This window comes from Cervus elaphus, chromosome 14, assembly GCF_910594005.1.
Source record: "Cervus elaphus chromosome 14, mCerEla1.1, whole genome shotgun sequence".
In the NCBI taxonomy this organism is placed as follows: Eukaryota; Metazoa; Chordata; class Mammalia; order Artiodactyla; family Cervidae; genus Cervus; species Cervus elaphus.
Genome location: NC_057828.1, coordinates 40,431,265 through 40,455,493, shown reverse-complemented (window position 1 = coordinate 40,455,493; position 24,229 = coordinate 40,431,265). Strand labels below are relative to the sequence as shown.

At 38.9% G+C, this 24,229-nt stretch overlaps 1 protein-coding gene across 4 annotated transcripts in view; it reads right to left on the bottom strand.

Annotated features, from left to right (window-relative positions):
* LOC122708004 (dimethylaniline monooxygenase [N-oxide-forming] 2-like) overlaps positions 1–19,648 on the bottom strand; it is a 34,595-nt gene extending 14,947 nt beyond the window's left edge. The window contains exons 1-3 of one of the 4 annotated variants that reach the window (XM_043924074.1): positions 19,310–19,648; positions 15,684–15,823; positions 764–952 (exon numbers count right to left, since the gene is read on the bottom strand). In XM_043924074.1, coding sequence (XP_043780009.1) covers positions 764–952; positions 15,684–15,815 — 321 coding nt within the window. In that variant the 5' untranslated portion in view covers positions 15,816–15,823; positions 19,310–19,648. Of the gene's footprint in view, positions 1–763; positions 953–1,360; positions 1,394–15,683; positions 15,824–17,494; positions 18,931–19,309 lie in introns of those variants that run through there. The other 3 variants (XM_043924075.1, XM_043924078.1, XM_043924077.1) reach the window with 3 other exon arrangements.
* Between the last annotated feature and the right edge of the window lie 4,581 nt (positions 19,649–24,229).

Here is a 24,229-nt window from a genome sequence, read left to right as displayed (position 1 = left end):
TTAAGCCCTCTCCAATCTCCAGAAAACAACATCAGTAAAATGATAAACAAAAGAAGAAGAAACTGGAGGAACTCTACATTAGATAGACTGAAATAGTTTCATGGTATTTGCATATGTTTATGTCCACTAAATCAATTATTCCAAATTAATGTAATACAAATCTATAGTAAAACTAAAATTACTGAGAAAATGAAATGTATTAAAAAATAAGTTCTACTAATATTTATTCAGTGCTATAATTTATTTCCTAGACACAGTTACTGGTTTTCAGAGTGTAGGTTATTGATACAAATTTAGGATGTTTAATGAGGATATTGGTTTTTTCTTGTTGATTATTTTTTTTGAGAAAACAAGGGAAAGGTAGTTATAATTGCATTTCAGAATTATCTGGCCATTCTTATGTTGCTAAAGAATGCATCAAAAATGAACAAGAGTGGTCTCTATAGTGTTCTGAGATGAATGGGGAGCTGTGGGTTTATCTAATCCATTTTCTAAGATAATCCATTTCTATGGAGAAGGTAAGAAAATAAAACAACATAACTTTTGTTTTCATATACCCTTTCAAAGGAAATGAGGCTAGTCGTCTTCAGTGGTTACAGATACTAATTTAAATGCAGTTTCACTGTCAATATCATTCAAGCCTTAATTTTGACAAATGTCTTTCTTCTGTTTATGCATATAGCCTATAATATCACGGGTAATGACATTACTTTTCGAGTTTTCTATCGTGCTGTTTCCCTCCCCCCTACCCCAAATACAATACCTGGAACTGAATATACTTTAGTAGATCAAACTTCTTGGCAAAGATTCTGAAATATTCCAGGACTTTAGAATTGTGCAGGAAGTTTGGAAAATCGTCAGGCATTGGAAAGTCACTGAAACAGGACATTTCTTTGCTGGTGTTGGTGACGACGGATTGATAGATGCTTGCTCGGCCATCGTCAACATTTTCCTAATGAAATAAAGGAGTGGTAATAAGGTATTAAAGAAATCCCTTGATTTCCTACTCACCTTCCACATCTAACCCCTGCATGATGTGAAGCTCTTTCATTGCTGTTGTTGTTTAGTCATGTTCAACTCTCTTGTGACCCCATGGACTGTAACTGGCCAGGCTCCTCTGTCTATGGGATTTCCCAGGTGAGAATACTAGAGTGGGTCGCCATTTTCTTCTTCAGGGGATCTTCCCAACCCAGGGATTGAACCTACCTCTCCTACTTGGCAGGTGGATTCTTTACCACGGAGCCAACTGGGAAGCCCCTCTCATTGCTGCAGTATGACTGAAATGTCTGGTGGATGAGGAGCTGTGTATGTGCCATTCTTATGTTGCTAAAGAATGCATCACTAATTAGCTTCCTATTACCTGTTTAGTGTCAGTCATTGTGACAACTGATGCTGAAGCTGAAACTCCCAATACTTTGGCCACCTGATGTGAAGAAATGACTCACTGGAAAAGAACCTGATGCTGGGAGAGATTGAAGGCAGGAGGAGAAGAGGATGGCAGAGGATGAGATGGTTGGATGGCATCACTGACTCAATGACATAAATTTGAGTAAACTCCGGGAGTTGGCGATGGACAGGGAGGCCTGGTGTGCTGCAGTCCATGGGGTCGCAGAGTCAGACATGACTGAGTGACTGAACTGAACTGATTGTGACAATCAGCCCCCTTCCAAAATTTCCCCTGGGGAGACTACACCGGTCTTCCACATCTTTAGGAACCAATAAACTCTGCGTCACTGGTCAGAGACTATAATGGAGAATTTCAGTTAAAATGAGTACTTTGGGGAGCAGGAAGTTTTCACATCTTAATTTGAATCCCCTCACCTTTATCTTATGCTTTATGTGAGTCAACCTTCCTCAAGTGATAATAGTAAGTAGTATTTTTTTGTTTCTGGGTGCACTGGGTTTTTGTTGTAGTGCGTGGGCTTTCTCTAGTTGTGTCGGGGGCTTAGTTGCCCTGTAGCATGTGGGATCTTAGTTCCCCCACTGGGATCGAACCTACATCCCCTGCATTGGAAGGTGGATTCTTAACCCCTAGACCACCAGGGAAGTCCCAAGTAAGTAGATTTAATGCTAATCAAGTATATTTTTTTCCTTTTGAACTTTTTATTTTGTATTGGGGTATAGCTGATTAATCATGTTGTAATAGTTTGAGGTGAACAGCGCAGGGGCTCAGTCATACATACAAAGATATCCATTCTCCCTCAAACCCCCCTCCCACCCAGGCTGCCACATACCATTGAGTTCCATGTGCTACACTATAGATCCTTGTTGGTTATTCATTTTAAATATAGCAGTGTGTACATGACCGTCCCAAACTCCCTAACTATCCTTTCCCCACCTGCCCCTGGCAACCATAAGTTCGTTCTCTAAGTCTGTGAGTCTCTTTCTGTTTTGTAAGTAAGTTCATTTGTGTCATTTTTTTTTTAGATTCCCCAATCAAACCTTAAGTTTGATTTTGAGTGTTGTTGAGTATGCTTTTATAATTCAGGAGACAGCACATGCTATGGCTGAGTTTATAATTTCCTCTACAAGAAGTGCTCTGCGTAATGATTTAATGTTAAATCATGCAAGAGCCAAGTATGGTGATTCAATGTCTGTGAAGTCAGCATGTTATCAAACAGGCTTTATAAGAAAATGTAAATAATGCCACCCAAGAACTCCTCAACAGATGCTTATGCACAGGCAGAGACTAAGTATAATCCAGCATATTATGACTCAGCACCAGGGGGGTATAAAAATAAAAATGGAAAGATTATAAGAACTCATGAATTAATTGTAATGAATTATCTAATCTTACATAAATGGCATTAAAATCTCCTCTGCAGAATAGTAAAGAACAGTAAATATCCAACTCTAATTCCACCATTGTAATAAATCAGTTGTATACATTGCTTTCTTACCATTACTCATAGAAAATCATTACTTTCCTGCCAGATCTTTAGATCAAGCCTCCTTAGATTTCTGTAACACAGAAAGAGGCAACCTGGACTAGCAGAAGGAGCCTGGGCTTTGAGTTAGACACAGGTTTGAATTCATCTCTTTCAGGCTATGTGAGCCTGGACCAGTCAGTGCCTCTGAGCTTCGGTCCTGTCATTTGTAAACTAGGGATGTGCTAGGTGCTCAATAGTATTGTTATTGTCCGTAGTTACAGAGGAAGCTATAAGCTTCAGCAAAGTTGTCAGTGACACCTCACTGTTCACCACAGGATAAAGGTATCCAGGCAGCTGCTCTGACACCACAGCAACTGATACAAATACTCGCTATCATCTATCACATCTGAATTTTCTGATAGTTCCTTTACAAGAGGCTATACTTTATTTCAAAGAGTTAAAGATTAAACTGTGGGATCTTTCCTCTTTTATCAGCAAAGCTCTTTATATGTTTTGGGCTTCACTGTGTCCAAATTTCAGAGATTATCGGTACTAACATGACTTTCTAAGTTTAAAATGATGTTTGCTCTCAGAACACGTTTAAGACCAATAAAAAGCCCGAGTTTGTAAAGATCCTTCTCCCTCATACATTGCACTCTCTTCCTCATTCATTCATTCACTCATGCCTACCATAGGCCAAGAGTCAGATGCCTTTTTTCCCACGAGCAGATTGTTTATCTTTCCTAGTCTGTAATTGAGGTGCAGATGATAGCTTTGTTAGAGTTTTAAGTGGCTTGATAAAAACTAGTCATGTTAGGGTATACTAGCTTTCTAGGTGATTAATTTGGTGTGGTCTTATTATTAACTGTATGTATGTACAGAAGGCAAAGGAAGTTTGTATTCAAATATGAAGTGCTTTCTGTCTCATATACAAGGATATAATCTGAACTTTGGATGAATAAATCATGGTATTTTTGTTTTCAAACACTAACTTCAAATTGCTTAATACAGTCATCCCTTAGTATTCGTAGGGGATTAGTTCCAGGACCATCTGTGGATACCCACATCCAAGGATACTCAAGTCCATTATATAAAATGGTGTAGTATATGCACAGAGCATACACAAGTTACATAAGTCAGATTCCTCCTTTTCTCCTGTAAAATGAAGTTCATCAATTGTTCCATTAGTCAGTTGTCATGAGGCTTTGATGAGATTAGATAAAATGCTTAGCACAATGCCTGACTTTAAATAAATGCTCCATTCACGTTTGCCTCTCTTGCGTTACTACTGGCCATTAGAGCCAGTCTTACTGAACCAGTCATAGTTTTGAGACAGTATTCTGTCCATTTTATTAAATGGACTGTTACAGTAGAGCTAACATATTAGTTTTTACAAGTGCTTTAAATTGGCTTTAACATGTGGTTGGCTCCTCTGTCAGGTCATTTTAAGGGAATTTTGAGTGATGAGAACTGGTTCTGATGTCTGAGCCCCTATAGTAGTTCCAGAGCCAGGGCAAGACTCTCCTTTGGGGGTTTTACTTGTGTAATTTGACACAACTGATGATGACATCAAAATTCTTTTACTGAACATCAAGTAATGATCTTTATACTTAGGTTGATTGGTAGACAACTATTAAAAAATGCTTTCTGTCCATGTGCGCTTCTTCCTATACTGGCTGAAGTAGATGGCTATACGTTTAGATAAATCTGGGTAAAATTGAGTTTTCCTGGGGTTATAAAGGGAAGATGATTCTTATTAATAAATAAGTAAATAAATAAATGTCTATCAACTATATCTCCTGTTTAGGCCCTGAGCTTGGAGTTAGGGGTAAAGTGTAACCAGGACACACAGTTTTCTATCTTCATGGAGCTTATTATCACATTGAATTAAAATCAGTTTGGGCTTTGGGGATGGAAAGTCGAGAAATAAGATGAGAGGCTTTGCTCTCACTAAGGCAAGGACAGGAGACATGACTTTCAAAACAGATAAATTTAACTCATATATTTACTTAAAATACAAGTACTGCCTAAAAATGAGCTAAGCACAAATACAGATTAATAGCCTGAATTTCCTAACAAATAGAATTAGTGACAATTTACTTGTTTAAGGTAACTGATCATATGGTAAGCATTTTTCTTAATATAAATTTTTTGCAAGTCAGAAGATTATGTAGCAAAACCAAGTTAGTTCAGACAACACTTATTTAGAATTTATGATCTTAAAAAAAAAAGAATTTATGATCTTTTATTATAGGCTGGATTGAAGTTTATCTTTTATTCCTTAGAGATGAAAAGGATATAAAAACTAAATTAAGATTAAGAAAGATTATAAAGCTAATATTTAATCTACTAGAAGGAGCAAGCTTGCAAAGCAAAAATAGATTCACTTATTAAAAATGTAAATACAAAATCTTGTAAATTGTTTTTTGTTATGAAATGTAATTATATTGACTTCTAGCAATCCGTAGTTTATTCTCATCGCTAGTTATTCTAAGCAGTTTGGAAATAAAATTTATTTTTTTGAAAATATCCTAACATTCCCTATTTTCAGTCTTTTAGAAGTGGATTTTATCTGCTCTTGTAATATACTTGTAATAAGTATAATTGAAACTTTAAATTATTACCATTAAGAATATTTTTATTTTAATTATTTTAACATTTTATTTTAATTATTTTAGAATCTTATTTTTATTTTAAAAATTTTAATTTTTTATTGGCTTATAGTTGATTTACAATGTTGTTACTTTCTGCAGTACAGCAAAGTGAATCAGTTATACTTACATATCCACTCTTTTTTAGAGTCTTTTCTCATGTGGGTCCTTGTCCTACAGATAGAGGCAAAACTGTCTTTCTCAAATGCTAATCTATGGACTGATTTCAGTAGAAGAATTCAGGGGATCGTTGAAAAGTATTAAAAGGGTGAATAGGTCTGGTTTGGGCCCAGACATCTGTATTTTAGAAGTGCTCCCCAGACATCTGTATTTTAGAAGTGCTCCCCAGCTGACTCTTATGCACAATGAACACTGGGAGACACACCCTTTATTAGCGTGTCATTGCATTCTGCCCTCTCTCCTTTGGCCCTCTCTCCTTTCTGCCCTTGATCACTGAAAGAGCCCCCTGGTTAAACTAGTTGACTCAGATACTGCCCACTGTCTTGACTGATTTCAGGGTAAATGGTACACTCATGGGCATGGGACACAAGGTGCTCATGGTGAGACCCTGGCTCTTCTCTCCAGCCTCATCAGTTATTGCTCAGCCACCTGCATCCTTCTTTCCAGCCACATTACGTGACTTTCTATTCTCTAAGTATATCAAGTTTCACAAACCTCCACACCTTTGCACATGCCATTTGCTTAGCCTAGATGGATTTTCACATATCTGATCTCTGCTTATTGTCAAGACAAATAAAAGTATCATACCCTTCTGCTGAGTGAGAGTCTGTGCTTTCCATAACACTCAGTGTTTCAGCTCTTATAAATCTGCACTCTGAATTTTCTTTAGTTCCCGCCACACCCCCCTTCCGAAAACTGAGCCCTTTGATGGCAGGGACTGTACACTTGTGTCTTTTTAGTACCTAGTATATGCCTGGTACATATTATGCAACCAGGTAATATGTTTGTTGAATGAGTGAAAGAAGTCATGTTAACCAGAGCATTTTTCCCTCATTGTAAATAGGGCTTAATGATACTAAGATACTGCTAAATGATACATTAAAATAGTAGTGTAATGGGAACAAGTAAATGGTTTTGCTGATAGTATGCTATAAATTTTGTTTTGTTTCATGCATGCAAATGTTATGATTTTGCTAATATTATGTTACAAACTTTATTCTATACATTTGAACTGTGGTGTTGGAGAAGACTCTTGAGAGTCCCTTGGACTGCAAGGAGATCCAACCAGTCCATCCTAAAGGAGATCAGTCCTGGGTGTTCACTGGAAGGACTGATGCTGAAGCTGAAACTCCAGTACTTTGGCGACCTCACCTGAAGAGTTGACTCATTGAAAAAGACCCTGATGCTGGGAGGGATTGGGGGCAGGAGGAGAAGGGGACAACAGAGGATGAGATGGCTGGATGGCATCACCAACTCGATGGGCATGAGTTTGAGTAAACTCTGGGAGTTGGTGATGGACAGGGAGGCCTGGCGTGTTACAATTCATGGGGTCGCAAAGAGTCAGACACGACTGAGCAACTGAACTGAACTGAACTGATACATGTAAACATTACTTCTTTAAAAAAAAATTATGGAAAACTAATCAAAATTAGGGCTTTCCTCTGTAGCTCAGTTGGTAAAGAATCTACCTGCAGTGCAGGAGACCCAGGTTCGATTCCTGGGTCGGGAAGATCCCTTGGAGAAGGAAATGGCAACCCACTCCAATGTTCTTGCCTGGAGAATCCCACAGACAGAGGAGCCTGGCAGGCTACAGTCCATGACGTCACAGGAGTCAGACACGACTGAGCGACTAAACCACCAATCAAAATATATCTTAAACAGCTGGTAAAGAGGCTTAAGAATCATAGTACTTCATATTTGCTTTCCTGGAGAGTTACAAATATCTAACATGTTAAATTTGGTTCTATTAAATGGACAACAGTGTACAAAAACACATATTGGATAATGCTGTGATACATTTATCACAGAGAACTTCCGAAAGTAAAACAAGGGTAAGGCGGTTATCTTTTCAGGGAAGGAAATGGCTCTTTGTTCTAAGCTAGTTCTGTCTAATGTTAAAATGAACATAATGTGCTGTTAAAAAAAAAACATGCCAATTGAAACAGAAGAGAGGCTGTGAGGCATAGAATAAAGAAAGTACATGTTTTGGTCAGTGTGAAAATAGCACCATATGGGAAATTCCATTTGGTGATTTCCCAGGTGTCTACTTCACAGTCTCATCTATTATCAACATTTAAATCAGTAAATTTGATGGAGACAAATACAGATGATCAAATTTGTATATACCCGAAGTATGGAGGCATAGAAACTAGACACAGGATTGAAGCTTCAAATAAACACTTAAGAAAGTGAGGTATTGGTGATTGACAATATGATATTGCTTTCAGGTGTACAGAGAGTGATTCAGTGTTTTTATAGACTGTACTCCATTAGAACTTATTACAAAATAATGGCTATATTTCCCTGTGCTGTACAATATATCCTTGTTGCTTAGCTTATTTATTTTATACACGGTAGCTCTTAGTCCCATACTCCTAACTTGCCCCTCCTCTCTTGCCTCTCCCCGCTGGTAACCATTAGTTTGTTCTCTGTATCTGTGTCTGTTTCTGTTTTGTTATATACATTCCTTTGTCTTATTTTTCAGGTTACACACACTCTGACTTGTTTCACTAAGTATAATACTATCTAGTCCATCCAGGTTGTTGCAAGTGCCAGAATTTCATTATTTTCTATGGCTGAGTAGTATTCCATTATGTATACTGCCATATCTTTATCCATTCATCTGTTGATGGACATTTCATTTGCTTCCATATTTTGGCAGTTATAAACATTGGGGTGCATGTATCTTTTTGAATTTGTGCTTTTGGATATATACCCAGCAGTGAAATTGCTGCTTTGCATAGTAATTCTATTTTTAATTTTTTGAGGAAATTCCATACTGTTTTCCACAGTGACTGTACTAATACACATTCCGGCCAACAGTATACAAGGGTTAGCTTTGTTCTACATTCTTGCCAACATTTCTTATTTGTGGTCTTTTTGATAATAGCCACCCTGGTATGAGGTAATATCTCATTATGGTTTTAATTTGCATTTCTCTGATTAGCAGTGTTAAACATCTTTTCATATGCCTGTAGGCCATCTGTGTGTCTTCTTTAGAGAAATATTTATTCAAGTCTTATGCCCATTTTTAAACTGTGTTGCTTCTTTTTTTGATACTGAGTTGTGTGAGCTGTTTATATATTTTGAATATTAACCCCTTATCAGCCATATCATTTGCAATTATTTTCTCCCATTCAGTAGATCATCTTTTCATTTTGTGCAAAAGCCTTGAAGTTTTATTAGGTCTCATTTGTTTATTTTTGCTTTTGTTTTCTTTGCCTTAGACAAATAAAAAAATATGCTATAATTTATATCAAAGAGTGTTCTGCCTATGTTCTTTTTTGGGAGTTTTATGGTTTCAGGTCTTATATTTAGGTCTTTAATCCATTTTGAGTTTAATTTTTTATATGGTGTGAGTAAATATTCTAATATTATTCAACATAGAAAACTTAACAGAAGATTGAAACTTCATATAAACACTCTTTGACTAAGAATAAAACCAACTAAATAATGTCTAACATGCACAAATGTGAAATCCTGTAATTAAGATTAAAAAATTGAAGTGAATAAAAAAAAAGATTAAAAAATTAGTTTTTACAAAGATAGGATAATAGTGACCCAAGTCATCAATAATTCAGATGAAAAACACACAGGGGTTTTAATTGATCCCAAGTTTAGTATTCATCTTTAGAATTATGTGAGATGAAGCATGAGGGTAAACATATATAATATTGTGGCTGGTTCTAAGACATCTTATTATGTCACCTTATTATCATCTACCACTTATTAGTTACTATAGGCAAATCACTTACTTTGGCTTTCTCACTTTTAAGTTAGAATTAATAAAAACTAATGTATTGGGAGTATAGAAAGAGATAATTCATATGCAAATAATTATATAAATGATAGCATTAGCTTTGCAAATACTGAAAAAGCTGCTGCTGCTGCTGCTGCTAAGTCACTTCAGTCGTGTCCGACTCCATGCGACCCCATAGACAGCAGCCCACCAGGCTCCCCCATCCCTGGGATTCTCCAGGCAAGAACGCTGGAGTGGGTTGCCATTTCCTTCTCCAATGCATGAAAGTGAAAAGTGAAAGCGAAGTCACTTAGTCGCGTCTGACTCCTAGCAAGCCCATGGACTGCAGCCTACCAGGCTCCTCCGTCCATGGGATTTTCTAGGCAAGAGTACTGGAGTGGGGTGCCATTGCCTTCTCCACTGAAAAAGCTAGTGCACATTAAACCTTTAGTAGAGAGGTGCAGCATTCAAACCTAGTGAGCACAAGCTATAGTGGGAAAGTGTAAACTGAATTGACCATAAATTTTTTGAGGGGAGTGATTTTTATGTGATTGATTCAGACTTTCATTTTTATTATTTTCCCACTACCTATATTCCCTTGGGCAAGTTATTTATCCTAAACTCTTCATATGTTAAGTGAGGATAATTGTGTGTAACTATAGAAGTTAAAGAGTAACATATTTTAACATTGATTCTGATTGGTAGAGTTGTGGAGAGGCAAATTTTGCTGGAAGTGGGTGTGGAGGCTCCAGCAGCATTTTCAGCAGCTCCTTCCTTGAAACTACTGTCTCCTGGAAATCCAGACCCTCACGTGATCCCATTGGAGGCCTGTGAAATTTTGCTTATTGTATGTTTCACTCTTCAGTGAAGACTGTTTTCTTTGGGTAGAGAAATTGTTTATATTTATCTCTTGAGTATAGTTTTAAGGGAGGTTTGAAATGTGATATTGTTGCAAGTGCCAGGGAGCTATATACTTAAACATTTTATATCTAATAAGGCTTGGACTATAAAGCTGAGCACCGAAGAATTGATGCTTTTGAACTGTGGTGTTGGAGAAGACTCTTGAGAGTCCCTTGGACAGCAAGGAGATCCAGTCAGTCCATCCTAAAGGAAATCGGTCCTGAATATTCATTGGAAGGACTGATGCTGAAGCCGAAACTCCAGTACTTTGGCCACCTGATGCGAAGAACTGACTTGTTTGAAAAGACCCTAATGCTGGAAGAGATTGAAGGCGGAGGAGAAGGGGACAACAGAAGATGAGATGGTTGGATGGCATCACCGACTCGATGGACATGAGTTTGAGTAAACTCCGGGAGTTGGTGATGGACAGGGAAGCTTGGCATACTGCAGTCCATGGGGTTGGCAAAGAGTTGGATACAACTGAGTGACTGAACTGAACTGAATTAATTCAAATTTTAACCTAACTCTTCTATCCCACAGGATGATATCTCTAATTCTGAAATTTTAGACATCAGGAATGTGATAGCAGGAGAAATATTTTGGGGCAGAAGGCATCTTCCTGGAATTAATCAAATCATATATATATATATATATATATATATATATATATATATTAATTGAAGCATAATTGGCATTCAAAATTGTATTAATTTCAGATGTAGGACATAATGGTTGACATTTGTATGCATTGTGAAATGTTCACCACGGTAAGTCTTATTTCTCATTTGTCATGATAAAAAGTTATGAAGTTTTTTTTCTTGAGATGAGAACTTTTAAGATTTACTTTCTTAGCAATCTTTATTTATTTTTGGCCACATCTCATGGCATGTGAGATCTTAGTTCTCCCACCAGGGATTGAACCCATGCCACGTACCAGGGAAGTCCTCTTAGTAACTTTTAAACTTGTAATACAATATTTTGAACTATAGTTCCAAACTATATATGCATGACATTTATATGCATGACATTTAGTCATCCCATCTTCAGAAGTTTCCTGTGTAAAAGCACAGTTAACTTGATGGGGTGGGCTGAGGGGGATAGGAGGAAGAGACCAGAGATCACCAGCAGCTAGCATTCCATGTGTAATTCCAAAGAGTTTCTGGAAAATTTAGCATTGGATCCCCTTGCTATAGATATCAAAAATCACTGGTGGGGTTGGAATTGTTAAATATAATATCTTCGTCAAACTACAAAGAAGCTAACAAAATTTAACAGGGCTCTGCAGGACTAACACTGTCTTTAAACAGTTCCATGAACGTGGGCCCATGGTCCATCTTGCTTATCTTCTTCTTCCCTTGCCATGATTACTCCCTCCTCTTGGGCTCTGGGCCTCTTCTTCTTGCCTTTGCTTAAGGAATTCCTCACAAAGTTTTCTAGTTATTGTCTATGTATATGTTCAATCACTCTCTCTTTATTGAGTCCTTCCCATCCACACTTAAAATATTGAAGACTCAAAATTTCAAAACAATCCCCCCCATTTCAACTTATATTGAAGGAGGAAACAGAACAGGCTCCATCTTGAAAGCAGGACTCCATCTTGGGCCGGACTGTGGACTCTGAGCTCTATGCCCAGTATCTATGGAAACGACATACCAGCTGGAAAACCAGACCCCCAGATGGAAGAGCCCCAGGGCTCATACCTAGACTCTCCATGCCTAAAAGAATACCCTAATTATCTGTGAAACTGAATAGAATCATAAATTCTATTATGCTTATTGGGGTATGACCACAGGCCTATTGATAATTGTCTACTGTTAACTACCTAGGCTTAAGGCATATGGATGATGGGTTAACTTTGTATCTTTCTTTTCCTTTGTTCAGACTAGTTTCAGGGAATTTGGGGAGGTGGGTTTGGGCACATATACTTAGGGTATATAAGGTTTTCACAAAAACTGGTCAGGGTCCTTGGCTAAGAGAAGACTCTGCCTCGGGCCCACCAGTGTAATAAACTGCACTCCACTATTGTGTTGTCCTTCTGAGTGAATTTGTTTCCTGGAATGTGTGGCTACAACAATATCCTCTTACAACCATGTCTCTCTCTGTCTCATTTCAATCTTCATGAAGGGGTCATCACACACTGACAGCCTCTGTTTTCTCCTGGACTCCTCAACTCCTTGTCTAATCTTGGTCTTTGCCACCCAAAAACAAAACAAAAAGACCTATATTAAAGACACTAATGAACTTGTTCAAAGCTAATCTCCATTTCTTCTTCAAGTCTCTTTCTTTGCCATAACATTCTCTAAGAAGCTTTCCATAACCCTATAGATCTTCACAAGGTAGCTGTTGTACCTGCTGCCCCAACCTAGTACCCTGTACTTTGGGCACAGAATTGATTACACTGCATTGCAAAGATCTGTTTACAGTTTCTGTTCCCCACTAGATTCTAAGGAGGGTTGGGGCCTTGTCTATCTTGTTCCCTGTGTGTCCTGGGAGAGGGACATCACAAATACTTGAATGAATGAAAATGAATATTACCATTGCGTTTTTGGAAAAAAAATATGTGTATGACTAAAAGAAATTACATCAAAATTTAAATAGTGGTAATTTATTTAGTGCTCATGAGTATTGATATTATATTTAATTTATATTTTTCCTTTTCTTTTTTTTGGCCATGCCTCATGGCATATGGGATCTTAGTTTCCCAACCAGGGAATGAAACCATGCCCCTTGCAGTGGAAGTGTGAAGTCTGAATCACTGGACTGCCAGGGAAGTCCTGTATTTTTCTTTTAACGAATATTATTTTTTATTTTTACTTTTTTTTTATTGGAGTATAGTTGCTTTACAATGTTGTGTCAGTTTCTGCTGCACAACAAACCGAATCAGTCATATATACACTCACACCCATTCTTCTCTTGATTTCCTTCCCATTTAGGTCATTACAGAACATTGAGTAGAGTTCTCTGTGCTATACAGTAGCAATATTATTTTCTAAAATTAGTTTATATCACTGTATAATAGGAGAAGGAAACCAAGCCAACCATAGGGTCAAATAGCAGAAGGTACACAAACCAGACCGAATATTTTTTTCCATACTGACATTTGGTGGCTTGATGAGGCCCACAGTACACCAGAAAAAAATTTTTTTTTCCCCTAGTACACTATGGGCTTCCCTGGTGGCAAAGAATCTGCCTGCAATGTGGGAGAACTGAGTTCGGTCCCTGGGTTGGAAAGATCCCCTGGAGGAGGGCATGGCAACCCACTCCAGTATTCTTGACTGGAGAATCCCCATGGACAGAGGAGCCTGGCCGGCTACAGTCCATAGGGTCACAAAGAGTCGCACATGACTGAGTGACTAAGCACAGCACAGTACACTATAATCCTAGAGGTGTGGTCATTTACATACATTTGCTTATTCTGTTTTCTTCATCATCCATCCAAGACTGGCAAATGCCACTTCCTCCATGCAGTCTTCCCTCATTCATACCAGTGTGAAGTACCTCCCCAGCCCTGAGCTCCTGCTAAATGCTGCTCTTCTCTTCCCCCTGAAGCATTTACTATTTGGGCCTCCATCTTTTGACACCTTATACCCTACCAGGGGCAGATCCCTTTATTCCCACTGAAGACCCTGATATTCCCAGTAACCAGGACCAATTCTGGCCAGAGGCATGTGTGAGAGGGTAGCAGGCAGGAAGGCTAGGGGTCTCCAAATGGAGGAAATAGGCTGTAAATGTCAGACGTCTTTTATCTCTCTCTTAAGCGGCAGGAGGAAACAAACTACATGTGACAGATTTTTTTCCCTTTCTCTATACAAAATTGAAAGGAGATTTCCTTTAAAATTCTGTGTTGCCATGACAACACCTGGTTCCACCTGAACTTAACTTTTTTCAAACCTTGAGCTAACCAATGCAGTTTTTCTTACGGAAATATTTTTCTTAAGTTATGTTAATGAACTATATTTACCCTAGACTCTGTCTTTCTTCAAGTCAGTTTGCCTAAGGCTCAGAACCTACGTGAACAAGCCAGTATGTTTTATTCATGCAAATGTTCTCTTAAGCTATGTTAATGAGACTATGTATTTGCCTGGAAACCTGCCTTTCTTCAAGATTCACGCCAATCATTTTATGGCCTGGGACAACTCACCTTGTGCCAATGTTATCTCAAAATGCATGTTGTGGGTGAGGGGCCTGGTGCCAGTCTCTGAGTTTTGAGACATTTCCTTTCTCTAACTAGCAACGTGCTAGTAGCTATATAACTTCCTGCTAACAACTAGCAGGGGGACACGCTTTCTTCCCCCTTCTGATGTCTATGTCAGAAGCTTTCTCTCTTTCTTTTATACTTTAATAAAACTTTATCACACAAAAGCTCTGAGCAATCAAGCCTCGTCGCTGGCCACGGATTGAATTCCTCTCCTCTGAAGGCCAGGAATCTCAGTGTCTTTCACAGCTCAGCAACAACCTTTCATATGGCATTTAGCCATTTCCAGCCCTACTTCCTGATGCTCAAGTCACCTACTGGCTGGCCGAACCTCGAGCATATGCCCTAGGCTGCACATTCCACTCTTAAGAAGAGAAATAGTGCCTGGGTTCTTCTTCTTCTGATAATGTAAAAACCACCCCCTAGACCTAACAAGGTCTGGATTCTAGCCTTTTCCCTTGCCAATTCTCTTCCAAAAGACATGAACAATGCCTTGGGGCTGGGGCTCCACCCCCTGATGCCAACTTCTGTCCTTCTTAAGGTGCCATCTGCTTCACATTCACCAATGAGATTCAGCTTACCTAACGTGACACTCTGCTACTTTGTCTTAGAATGTTCATGGTCCAGAAATCATCATAACTTCCAATCCTATGTTTGTGTATCAGACTTAACTCTTTCTTCCTCTTTCCTCCAAATTCTCTTGTCCCTACCCTGCCAGTTCTCCAAGTGCATCACCTATCAGGCTGCATCCTGCATGGGGTCAGCAGGACACCATACACAAAGTTGTGATGCTGCAATGAGCTGCTCCCTTAATGATCACCATGTGTGGGTGCTCAGTCATGTCCATCTCTTTTGAGACCCCATGGACTCCACTGTCCACCAGGCTCCAGCCCATCAGGCTCCTCTGTCCATGGGATTTCCCAGGCAGATACTGGCATGGGTTGCCATTTCCTTCTCTGGGGGATCTTCCCTGACCCAGGGATCGAACCCTCATCTCTTTCTTTGGTAAGCGGATTCTTTACTACTGAGCAACCAGGGAAGCACTTTATGATCGATCACCAGATAGACTACAGCCACCGTGCGTGGGCAGGGACAAGGCAAATGGCCAGATTATGGTTGGTGGAGGTGGGAGGGTATGAACTACGCACAGTAAACTTCCACAGTCCGCCGATGTCACTACTTCTTTCAAAGCAGATGGGCTCCAGGTCTTCATCTAAGCAGCATTTGATGGAGGACAGGCCACTCACACCAGCTCCGATCACTGCAACTCGCTTGGCCATGCTGTGTTCTGTATGATACAGATTAAGCAGAGCTTCTTTATATAAGGAGCCCTTGTCACAGAATTCAACTTTCACAATGATATAGATACCCTCCTTTTGTCTCTGAGCTGAGGCAGAATCATATTTTGGCTAAATATGAAGGCTCTGAAATCAGACTGTTTCAGTTTAGATGCTGGATTCATTTATTTACAGTATGATCTTGGGCTAGTTGTTTATTCTTTCTGTGCCTCAGTTTTCTCATCAGTATAATGAGAGTGGAAATAATAATGCCTATCTAAAATAGGCATTGTCCTGAAATTAAATGACTGAGATATGTTGGAAAGGTTGTAGAAGTGTGTCTGCTACATAGTAAGTACTCAGTTAAATTTTGCTCTTATTACTATCTAGTTTAGCCAAGACCTAGCACCAAATATTTAATTAGCATTCATTTCCCACTTCTCTAACGACTCCTTCCTTTCCTCTCTTCTTTCTGGAAAAGGCAGCTCACACAGATAAAATTTATCAACATTTGGGAACACACAGATAGACACACCTGGTGCTTCCTTTGGATTGAGGAGTAAAAGGTCTTCATCCCCTTAAGATTTTATATTCCCTCAGTATTAAAAACACTTTGCTATCACCTAACCCTTCTAAAATCCTAGGAACTGCAACCAGCAAAAATGTTCATTTTTATTCAAAGCATCTAAAGTCCTAAAGAGTAGCTAGTCATGGGTCATGTCCAGTAGCAAAAAAGATACTACATGAATTGAGGGGAAGTTCTTAACTTTGAACAATGAAAGCTTAACTGACCGTAATACAGAACTAAGTCCCCAAGGAAATCCATATGGCATATTCTAGAGACCAAGATGAGATCACATGGAAATGGGGATGTTACCCTTGTCAGGAAAGATTGGAGGAAGCATGAAGGTGTTATGACAGTTTATATCAGGTTTTAAAATTGTAGTTTTGGGCTTATGCAGGTATCAACATACTGTTTTTTTTTTTTTTTTTTTTTTTTTATCAGATGGGTTAATACTAAGTTAATTCCAGCGAATCAGGTTTGTCACATGGAGGGCTTTGAAGTGTCAGGTGGACTCAGGTGTAACTGCTGAGTTTTTGAACATGACTTAAAGCCAGTCTGCTAGTAAGACGCTGAGTCGAGAGAGACTCTAGATATCTGAGTATGAGTCTGGATGTGCACATCTCACTGGGGTGAGAGTCTGAAGTGTCCCGAGATTCCTGCTACTGAGCCTCTTCCCTCATTTGAGCTCAGGTTTGCTGCCATGCTTTCTGGGTGGGTTTGCGGTGGGGGGTTTATCCTCAGGGCTTTGCAGTTTCTCTCTAGCCAAATCAGAGCCCCCAGGCACAAGAAGAGTGTCAGTAAAGGAGATGGTTGGGGGAAATGGGCTCTGGATTGGTTGGTTTGGATTCAAAAAGTCACCCTCCCAGGAGGGAAGTTTACTACCTCAAGGAGCTGGCTAAGCCAGGGAGCAGCAGTCCCTAAGGCATCAGCAAAGCCTTAACTGTCAAAGCATCAAAATATAGAAAATAAAGAGGTATGGTTAATACAAGTGAGAAAGGGGAAAGCGCTGGGAAGAAAATAAAAAATAAAAGGACCCCTAGGCACAAAGACAAAGGGAGTTAGTGACTTTACAGAGGGCAGAAGAAGACTTCTGAGCCCTTGGACCTCTCAGACTTACCTGGTTCCAGAGGGACTTGCAGGAAGGATCAGAGGGCTTTTCCAGGCTTGCCTGTTTCAAAATCTTACTTGCCGTCCTTCCCTTTGCAAGGTTGAGAACTTCCTGCCTGGCTTCATTATTTACAACAAAATTTACACTCTTCCCTCCCTGAGACTTTTGGTTTATTTAGGAGTCTCTTTTTGATTTTGGAAGAGTTGGGTAGTCTGCAGTAAGAATGGACCCTGGAGGCAGCAAAACTGGGTTTGAACTCTGTCTCTGCAACTGATGGGCCATGTGCCCCCCAAACAACCCACTTACACACTTCAAGATGTACTGTTTGCAAATAAGAAACACAGTCACATGGAAGGATTGTTTGAGTCTGAAACTGTGATAATAATTACACAAAACTGCCTAGCACCAAATATTTACTCAGAATTCATTTCCCACCTCCCTAACTATTCCCTCCTTTCCTCTCTTCTTTCTGGAGAAGACATCTCACACAGATAAAATTCATCAGCAAGTTTGGAAACACATAGGCAAACACACCCATGGCTTCCTTTGGTCTAGATAGCTAGTAAAAGGTCTAGATAGCTTTTAATCAGAAACAAATGGCCTCCCCCGATAAGAACACATACATTTCCAGGGCACGAGGGAGAAGTCTGGAATTGGCAGATCTCACTGTGCTCTGTTTTTGCAATAATAATAAGAAAGAAATAGTTGTTAAGTGATCTGGTTAAAATGCAAAATGTGCTGCAGTGAATAGACTGGTAGCAAATTAATTCACTCCACACGTGTACTCTATGTAACTCTAAGGGCAGATACTGAGCCAAGTTTTGGGGCCCCCAGAATGATTAAGAATCAGTGAGTAAAAAACAGTAATAAATACAGACCCAGTGACTATCCACAAGAAGATGCCACTATATAGACAGAGGCTGACACGCATGATATCAGGCAATATGTCTTGTAATAGCAGCATGCTCTGGGTACAAATGCTTGAAGACACTCTTGGGCTGCTTAGCTATGCCTGGAGACCTAGCTAGAGATACATACTGGGCTGTGTTTTTCCTGAGCAAAAACACCCAAGTGCCAAATAATTGATGCCCCAAATAGATGTAAATTGAAAGGCAGGGGAGACTACTGCAGGCCTGATGGGTCAGGAGGACAGGTGTGCTAAGCTCTTTGCAAACTGTAAGAATGTGCTATAAACGTAAGGTCCATTGCTGATATTTCGTTGCTGATATTTCGTTCCTTAATAGAAAAAGCCCTAATCTACTGAGTTGGAATTTTGAACAACAAGAAGACCCTATCCCATATCTGACACACCATAAAATGTAGCAGTCATTTTTGAGACATGGAGAGACTTGGATGATTAGCAAATCATACAGTTGATTATGATTTATATGAGTTTGGACTTCAATCTGTTTATATTTCTTATTATATCACTCTAACAGTGTTCTTCCTTTGCTACCGTATTTCCAAATGTGACACTTGTGGAATATTTTGTGTTTCTCAATGACAGGCAATTCCATCTCATCCAAAAGATGAAATCAGAAAAGAGCCTGGAATCACAGACAGCCCCACAGTTCTGTTATTCTCACCACATCTTCCTTCCGGGTGGCTTCTCCCTTTCATAACTTTGTTTCTTTAAGAAGTTCCTTTGCTTCCTGGTTTTCGCCCTAATTCTGCTGCCTTAACCCTAATCAAGAGACTCTCCAAAGACAGGATCACGCTTATCTCTAAGGAGTGCACTCACTTACCAAGGGGAATATTTACCCTCTGTGAAAGCAGCTTCTGGAAACATTTCCCCATTAAAAGAAAAAAATCCAGGAAACTTACCTTGCTGGCACAGAGCAGGTACTTTTACAAATTATTTCTCAAAGCCAATAGCCAATGACAGTGTTTGTCTTTAAAACAAAACAAAACAAAATTCCAAACGCAAACTCTTTGCTCTAAAAGAAAATAAAAAATAAAGGAATGCTGACTTTAATCAAAGTGCTCTTGGTTTAAAACAAAAACCTGCCGTTTTTCCTGTCATGCTGATGACAGCTGAAAATATACTCGCTGAGGGAAAAGAAAGTTGTGTAGGGCACCAGTTGAAACTTCCGTGATCTCGAGGGAGGGCTCAATGACGAATTAGAAGAGAGTTGTCGGATTGGAAAGCCACAAGCGACTTCTGCCCCTTTCCCCCACCCTCCTAAACGTCCCAGTTCCGATGGAGCTCTAAACTTAAAGGGGAGCACGTGGTGAGCGACTGCTCTTCTCACGGTAGCCTTTAGAGGGCGCCAAATCAGCCCAAACCACAATCGCCAGTGAATCGGGCGTTCTGCTTAACTAAATTCTGACTCTTGAATTAGTCTCTTCAACTATTATAGGAGCTGTCCATAGGAGAAGGCCAATTATGTGACTATTGTGTCATCAAGTTCTCCCAAGTAGGGTTAGTTCCCTAACCCCAAAAGTGTGATTTCAAAATTCAGGACTTATAAGGAATTTAAGCAGCTTCGTCTTTTCAGAAAAGGTCAGCAGAGGGAGCTGGCAACACATATTTGAAAAAGCTTAAAACTGGTTTTATATGTTAGCCTAGGGCACAAGAAGAGAAATAATTACAGAAGCACTGGCAATAATAGAATAATAGAATCCTAAACACCTTCCACTGAGTGCCTGGAATTCAGTGTCAAAGACCATCTTAGCCTCACTTAACATTTTCTAGCCCAGTGGCGCAAATGAGCCAGGAATCCTGATTCCAGGAATCAGGAAGGTAACCTAAATGAGGGAGGAGGGCCTGGACAAGATCTGACTGGAAAGCACTTCCCCCATGTATTAGGTTTAACTAAATGGCATTATTTGAGAGCATAAGCCCCAAATTGCAAGGTTTTTAGATTCCTTTTAATAGAAACTACAAACTCAAATTTTTGTATAAAATCTTCTGTTGGCAACAAACTAATTTTTATTTTGAAAAATATTAAGCCCAGAGGAAAGTTGAAAAAACAGTTTGATTAATGTGCATCAACATATCCCTCACCCGTTTCATCAACTAGCAACCTCTTGACACATTGGCATTTTCTTCATCTCTCTTTCTCTTTCTCTACACACATGTACCCAAGAGACACACACACATACACCTAAACACACACATCTGAAAGTCATCTTCAAACATCAGGATGCCATCAGAATATTTCAGCATATATTTCACAAAAGTAAGGGCATTTTCCCACAGAGTCATTATCATTACCACATCTAAGTCAATATAACTTCAGTATCATCCAATATACATTCCACTTTCAAATTTCTCCAGTTATTCCCCAAAATGTTCTCATCCAGTGGTGTACTGGAGCTGGTATGCACAAAGGGAATATGTATGTCTTCCAAGTTCAGTGATTGCTTGGCATTACGCATAGTAATGCTTGACAAAATAGCTTGACATTGTTCACAGTGGGGATGTTTACATCATGGAAACTGGCAAACAGTACAAATTTGGGATGTCCCCCACCCCCAGCCATTTGTTAAATATTTACCCTCTCATTTTTGGCAAATGGTTTTATTGAGGCCTAGGATATACAAAAAAACCCTGTATATATTTAATGTATATAATTTGATGAATTTGGACATATGCGTGCATCTGTGAAACCATCATAGCTCAAGGTAAAAAACACATTCATCCTCCAGAAGTTTCCTCATGGACCTTTGTTTGTTTTTGGTTAAGAATATTTGACATGAGATATACCCACTTGCTGCTGTGCTGTGTTCAGGCACAAAGTAGTGTCCAACTCTTTGTAACCCCATGGACTGTAGCCTACTAGGCTTCTTTGTCTATGGGATTTTCCAGGCAAGAATACTTAAGTGGGTTGTCATTTCTTCCTAGAGGGGATCTTCCCAACCCAGGGATTGAAACCGAGTCTCCTGCACTGGCAGGCAGATTCTTTACTACTGAGCCAGCTGGGAAGCCATACACCCTCTTAACAAATCTTTAACAAATTTTTGAAATGCACAATACACTATTGTTAACTCTTGGCATTACATTGAACAGCAGATCTCCAGAATTTATTCATCTTGCATAACTGAAAGTTTATATCCATTGAACAACAACTCTCCATTTCCCTCTCCCTCTAGTCTCTGGCAAGCACCATTCCACTGTTTCCTTCTATAAATTTAACTATTTTGAGTACCTCATATAAATAGAATAATACAGATTTGTATTTTTGTGACTGGCTTATTTCACTTACAGTAATGTCTCCAGGTTCATTAATGCTGTCCCATATCACACAATTTCTTTTCTTTTTTAAGAGCTGAATAATATTATACTGTATGTATATACCACATCTCTTTATTCATTCATCTGTCCATGGACATTTAGGTTGTTCCCATATCTTGACTATTGTCAATAATGCTGCAGTGAACCTGGTAATGCAAATATCTTTTTGAGATCCTGATTTCAATTCTTTTGTACAAATACCCAGAGGTAGGATTGCTGGATCATACGGTACTTCTCGTTTTAAACTTTTTGAGGAACCTCCATACTATTTTCCATAGCAGCTGCACTATTTTACATCCCCACCTACTGTGTAGAAGGGTTCTGATTTCTTCACATCCTAACACTTGTTATCTTTTATTTTGCTTTTGATAACCACAATCTTACCAGGTGTGATGTGATATCTCACTGTGGTTTTGATTCACATTCCCTTGATAATTAGTGAAACTGAATACTTTTTAATGTACCCATTGGTTATTTGTATATCTTCTTTAGAGAAATGTCCATTCAAGCTCTTTGCCCACTTTTGAATTGGGTTATTTGTATTTTTATTGAGTTGTAGAAGTCCCTTGTGTATTTTGGATGTTAACCCCTTATCAGACGTACGGGCAATGTTTTCTCATTCTGTAGGTTCTCTTTTCATTCTGTTGTTTCTTTTGCTGCTCAGAGACTTTTAGTTTGATGAAATCTTGCTTGTCTATTTTGTTTTTGTGCCTTTGAGCCTTTGTGTCATATTCATCGTTAAGAACAACGTCAAAAAAACAAACAAACAAATAAAAAGAACAACATCAAGAAGCTTTTTCAATATGTTATCTCTTAAGAGTTTTATAGTTTCAGTTCTTACATGTAAGTATTTAATACATTTTGAATTGATTTTTTAGCATGGTGTAAGAGAATGGTCCAGTTTTATTAGCATGTGAATATCCGATTTTCCCAACACCATCTGTTGAAGAGACTGTCCTTTACCCTTTCTGTGATCTTGGCAGCTTTATAAAAGATCTACTAACTATATATGTGTGGGTTTATTTCTGGGCTGTCTATTCTGCTAGATTGCTCTGTATGTCTGTCTTTATGCTAGTATCATACTGTTCTAATCACTATAGCTCTGTTTATTATTAATAGTTTTAACTTTTTTTGTGGAGTATTTAAAGGTTTTCTATATGCAAATTGTGTCATTTGCAAACAGAGATAATTTACTTCTTCCTTTATGATTTGAATACTTTATTTTTGTTGTCTAATTACTCCAGCTAGAACATTCAGTACGATGTTGAATCTAAGTGGCAAGAGTGAACATTCTTGTCTTGTTTTTCCCAATTGAGTATGATGTTAGCTGTGGACTTGTCATATATGACCTTTACTATGTTGAAGTAAATTCCTTTTACATCTAGTTTGTTGAGAGTTTTAATCATGAAACTGTTGAATTTTGTCAAATGATTTTTCTTTATCTATTAAGATGATCATGTGATTTTTATCCTTCGTTTTGTTAATGTGGTATATCACATTAATTGACTTGCATACATTGAACCACATACCACTCTTTATGGTTATATTTCTCCTGATTAAAGAGTCAGTCAAAGTTTATAAGTTACATTTAGCTATTAAATCTCTTTAGTTTGTCCTATTTCATAACAGTTTTCCATCCTCCAAAGGGTCTAGTTTAAGAATGATCAACATTATCGAGTTTGCTACTACTGGAACTAATCTCCTAAAATAGACTTTTACTTAGTTTTCTTGCTTCCAGGTGCTCACCTATAAACTGTTCTTCAGAACTATCTTTCTAAATCATAAATCAGATCTTTTTTTTTTTTTTTCTGTTAGTCACTCAGTTGTTTCTGACTCTTTGTGACACCATGGACTGTAGCCTGCCAGACTCCTCTGTCCATGGGATTCTCCAGGCAAGAATATTGGAGTGGGTCGCCATTCTCTTCTCCAAGGGATCTTCCTGACCCAGGGAAAGAACCTGGGTCTTGCGCATTCCATGCAGATTCTTTACCATAGTTTGAGCCACCACAGAAGCCCTGTGATGTATGAAAGTGTTTGCTGAAAGAGTTGTGTGGTTTAGGAGGGTTTTTAAAATCAGGAATTGTAAGGCATATTTATGTACTGTGGCAAATAACCAAGTAGAGAGGAAAACTCAACAATTTGGGAGAGAAGTTGGTGGAAATCTGTCAAAGTCATCTGATAATTGCTACTATTTTTTTTTCTCTGAGAGTGAGGTGAGAAGGAAGTGGCAGAAATTTGTGGTAAGAGGAGATGATATAAAATAGTCAATTAGGAAATGAGATTGGGAAGTGAAGGAATTAAAGAAATCTACCAGGGTTTGGGGGGTAGTAGGATAGGCATGGGAGAAGGCAATGGCATCCCACTCCAGTACTCTTGCCTGGAAAATGCCATGGATGGAGGAGCCTAGTAGGCCGCAGTCTGTGGGATCATGAAGAGTCGGACACGACTAAGCAACTTCACTTTCACTTTTCACTTCCATGCATTGGAGAAGAAAATGGCAACCCACT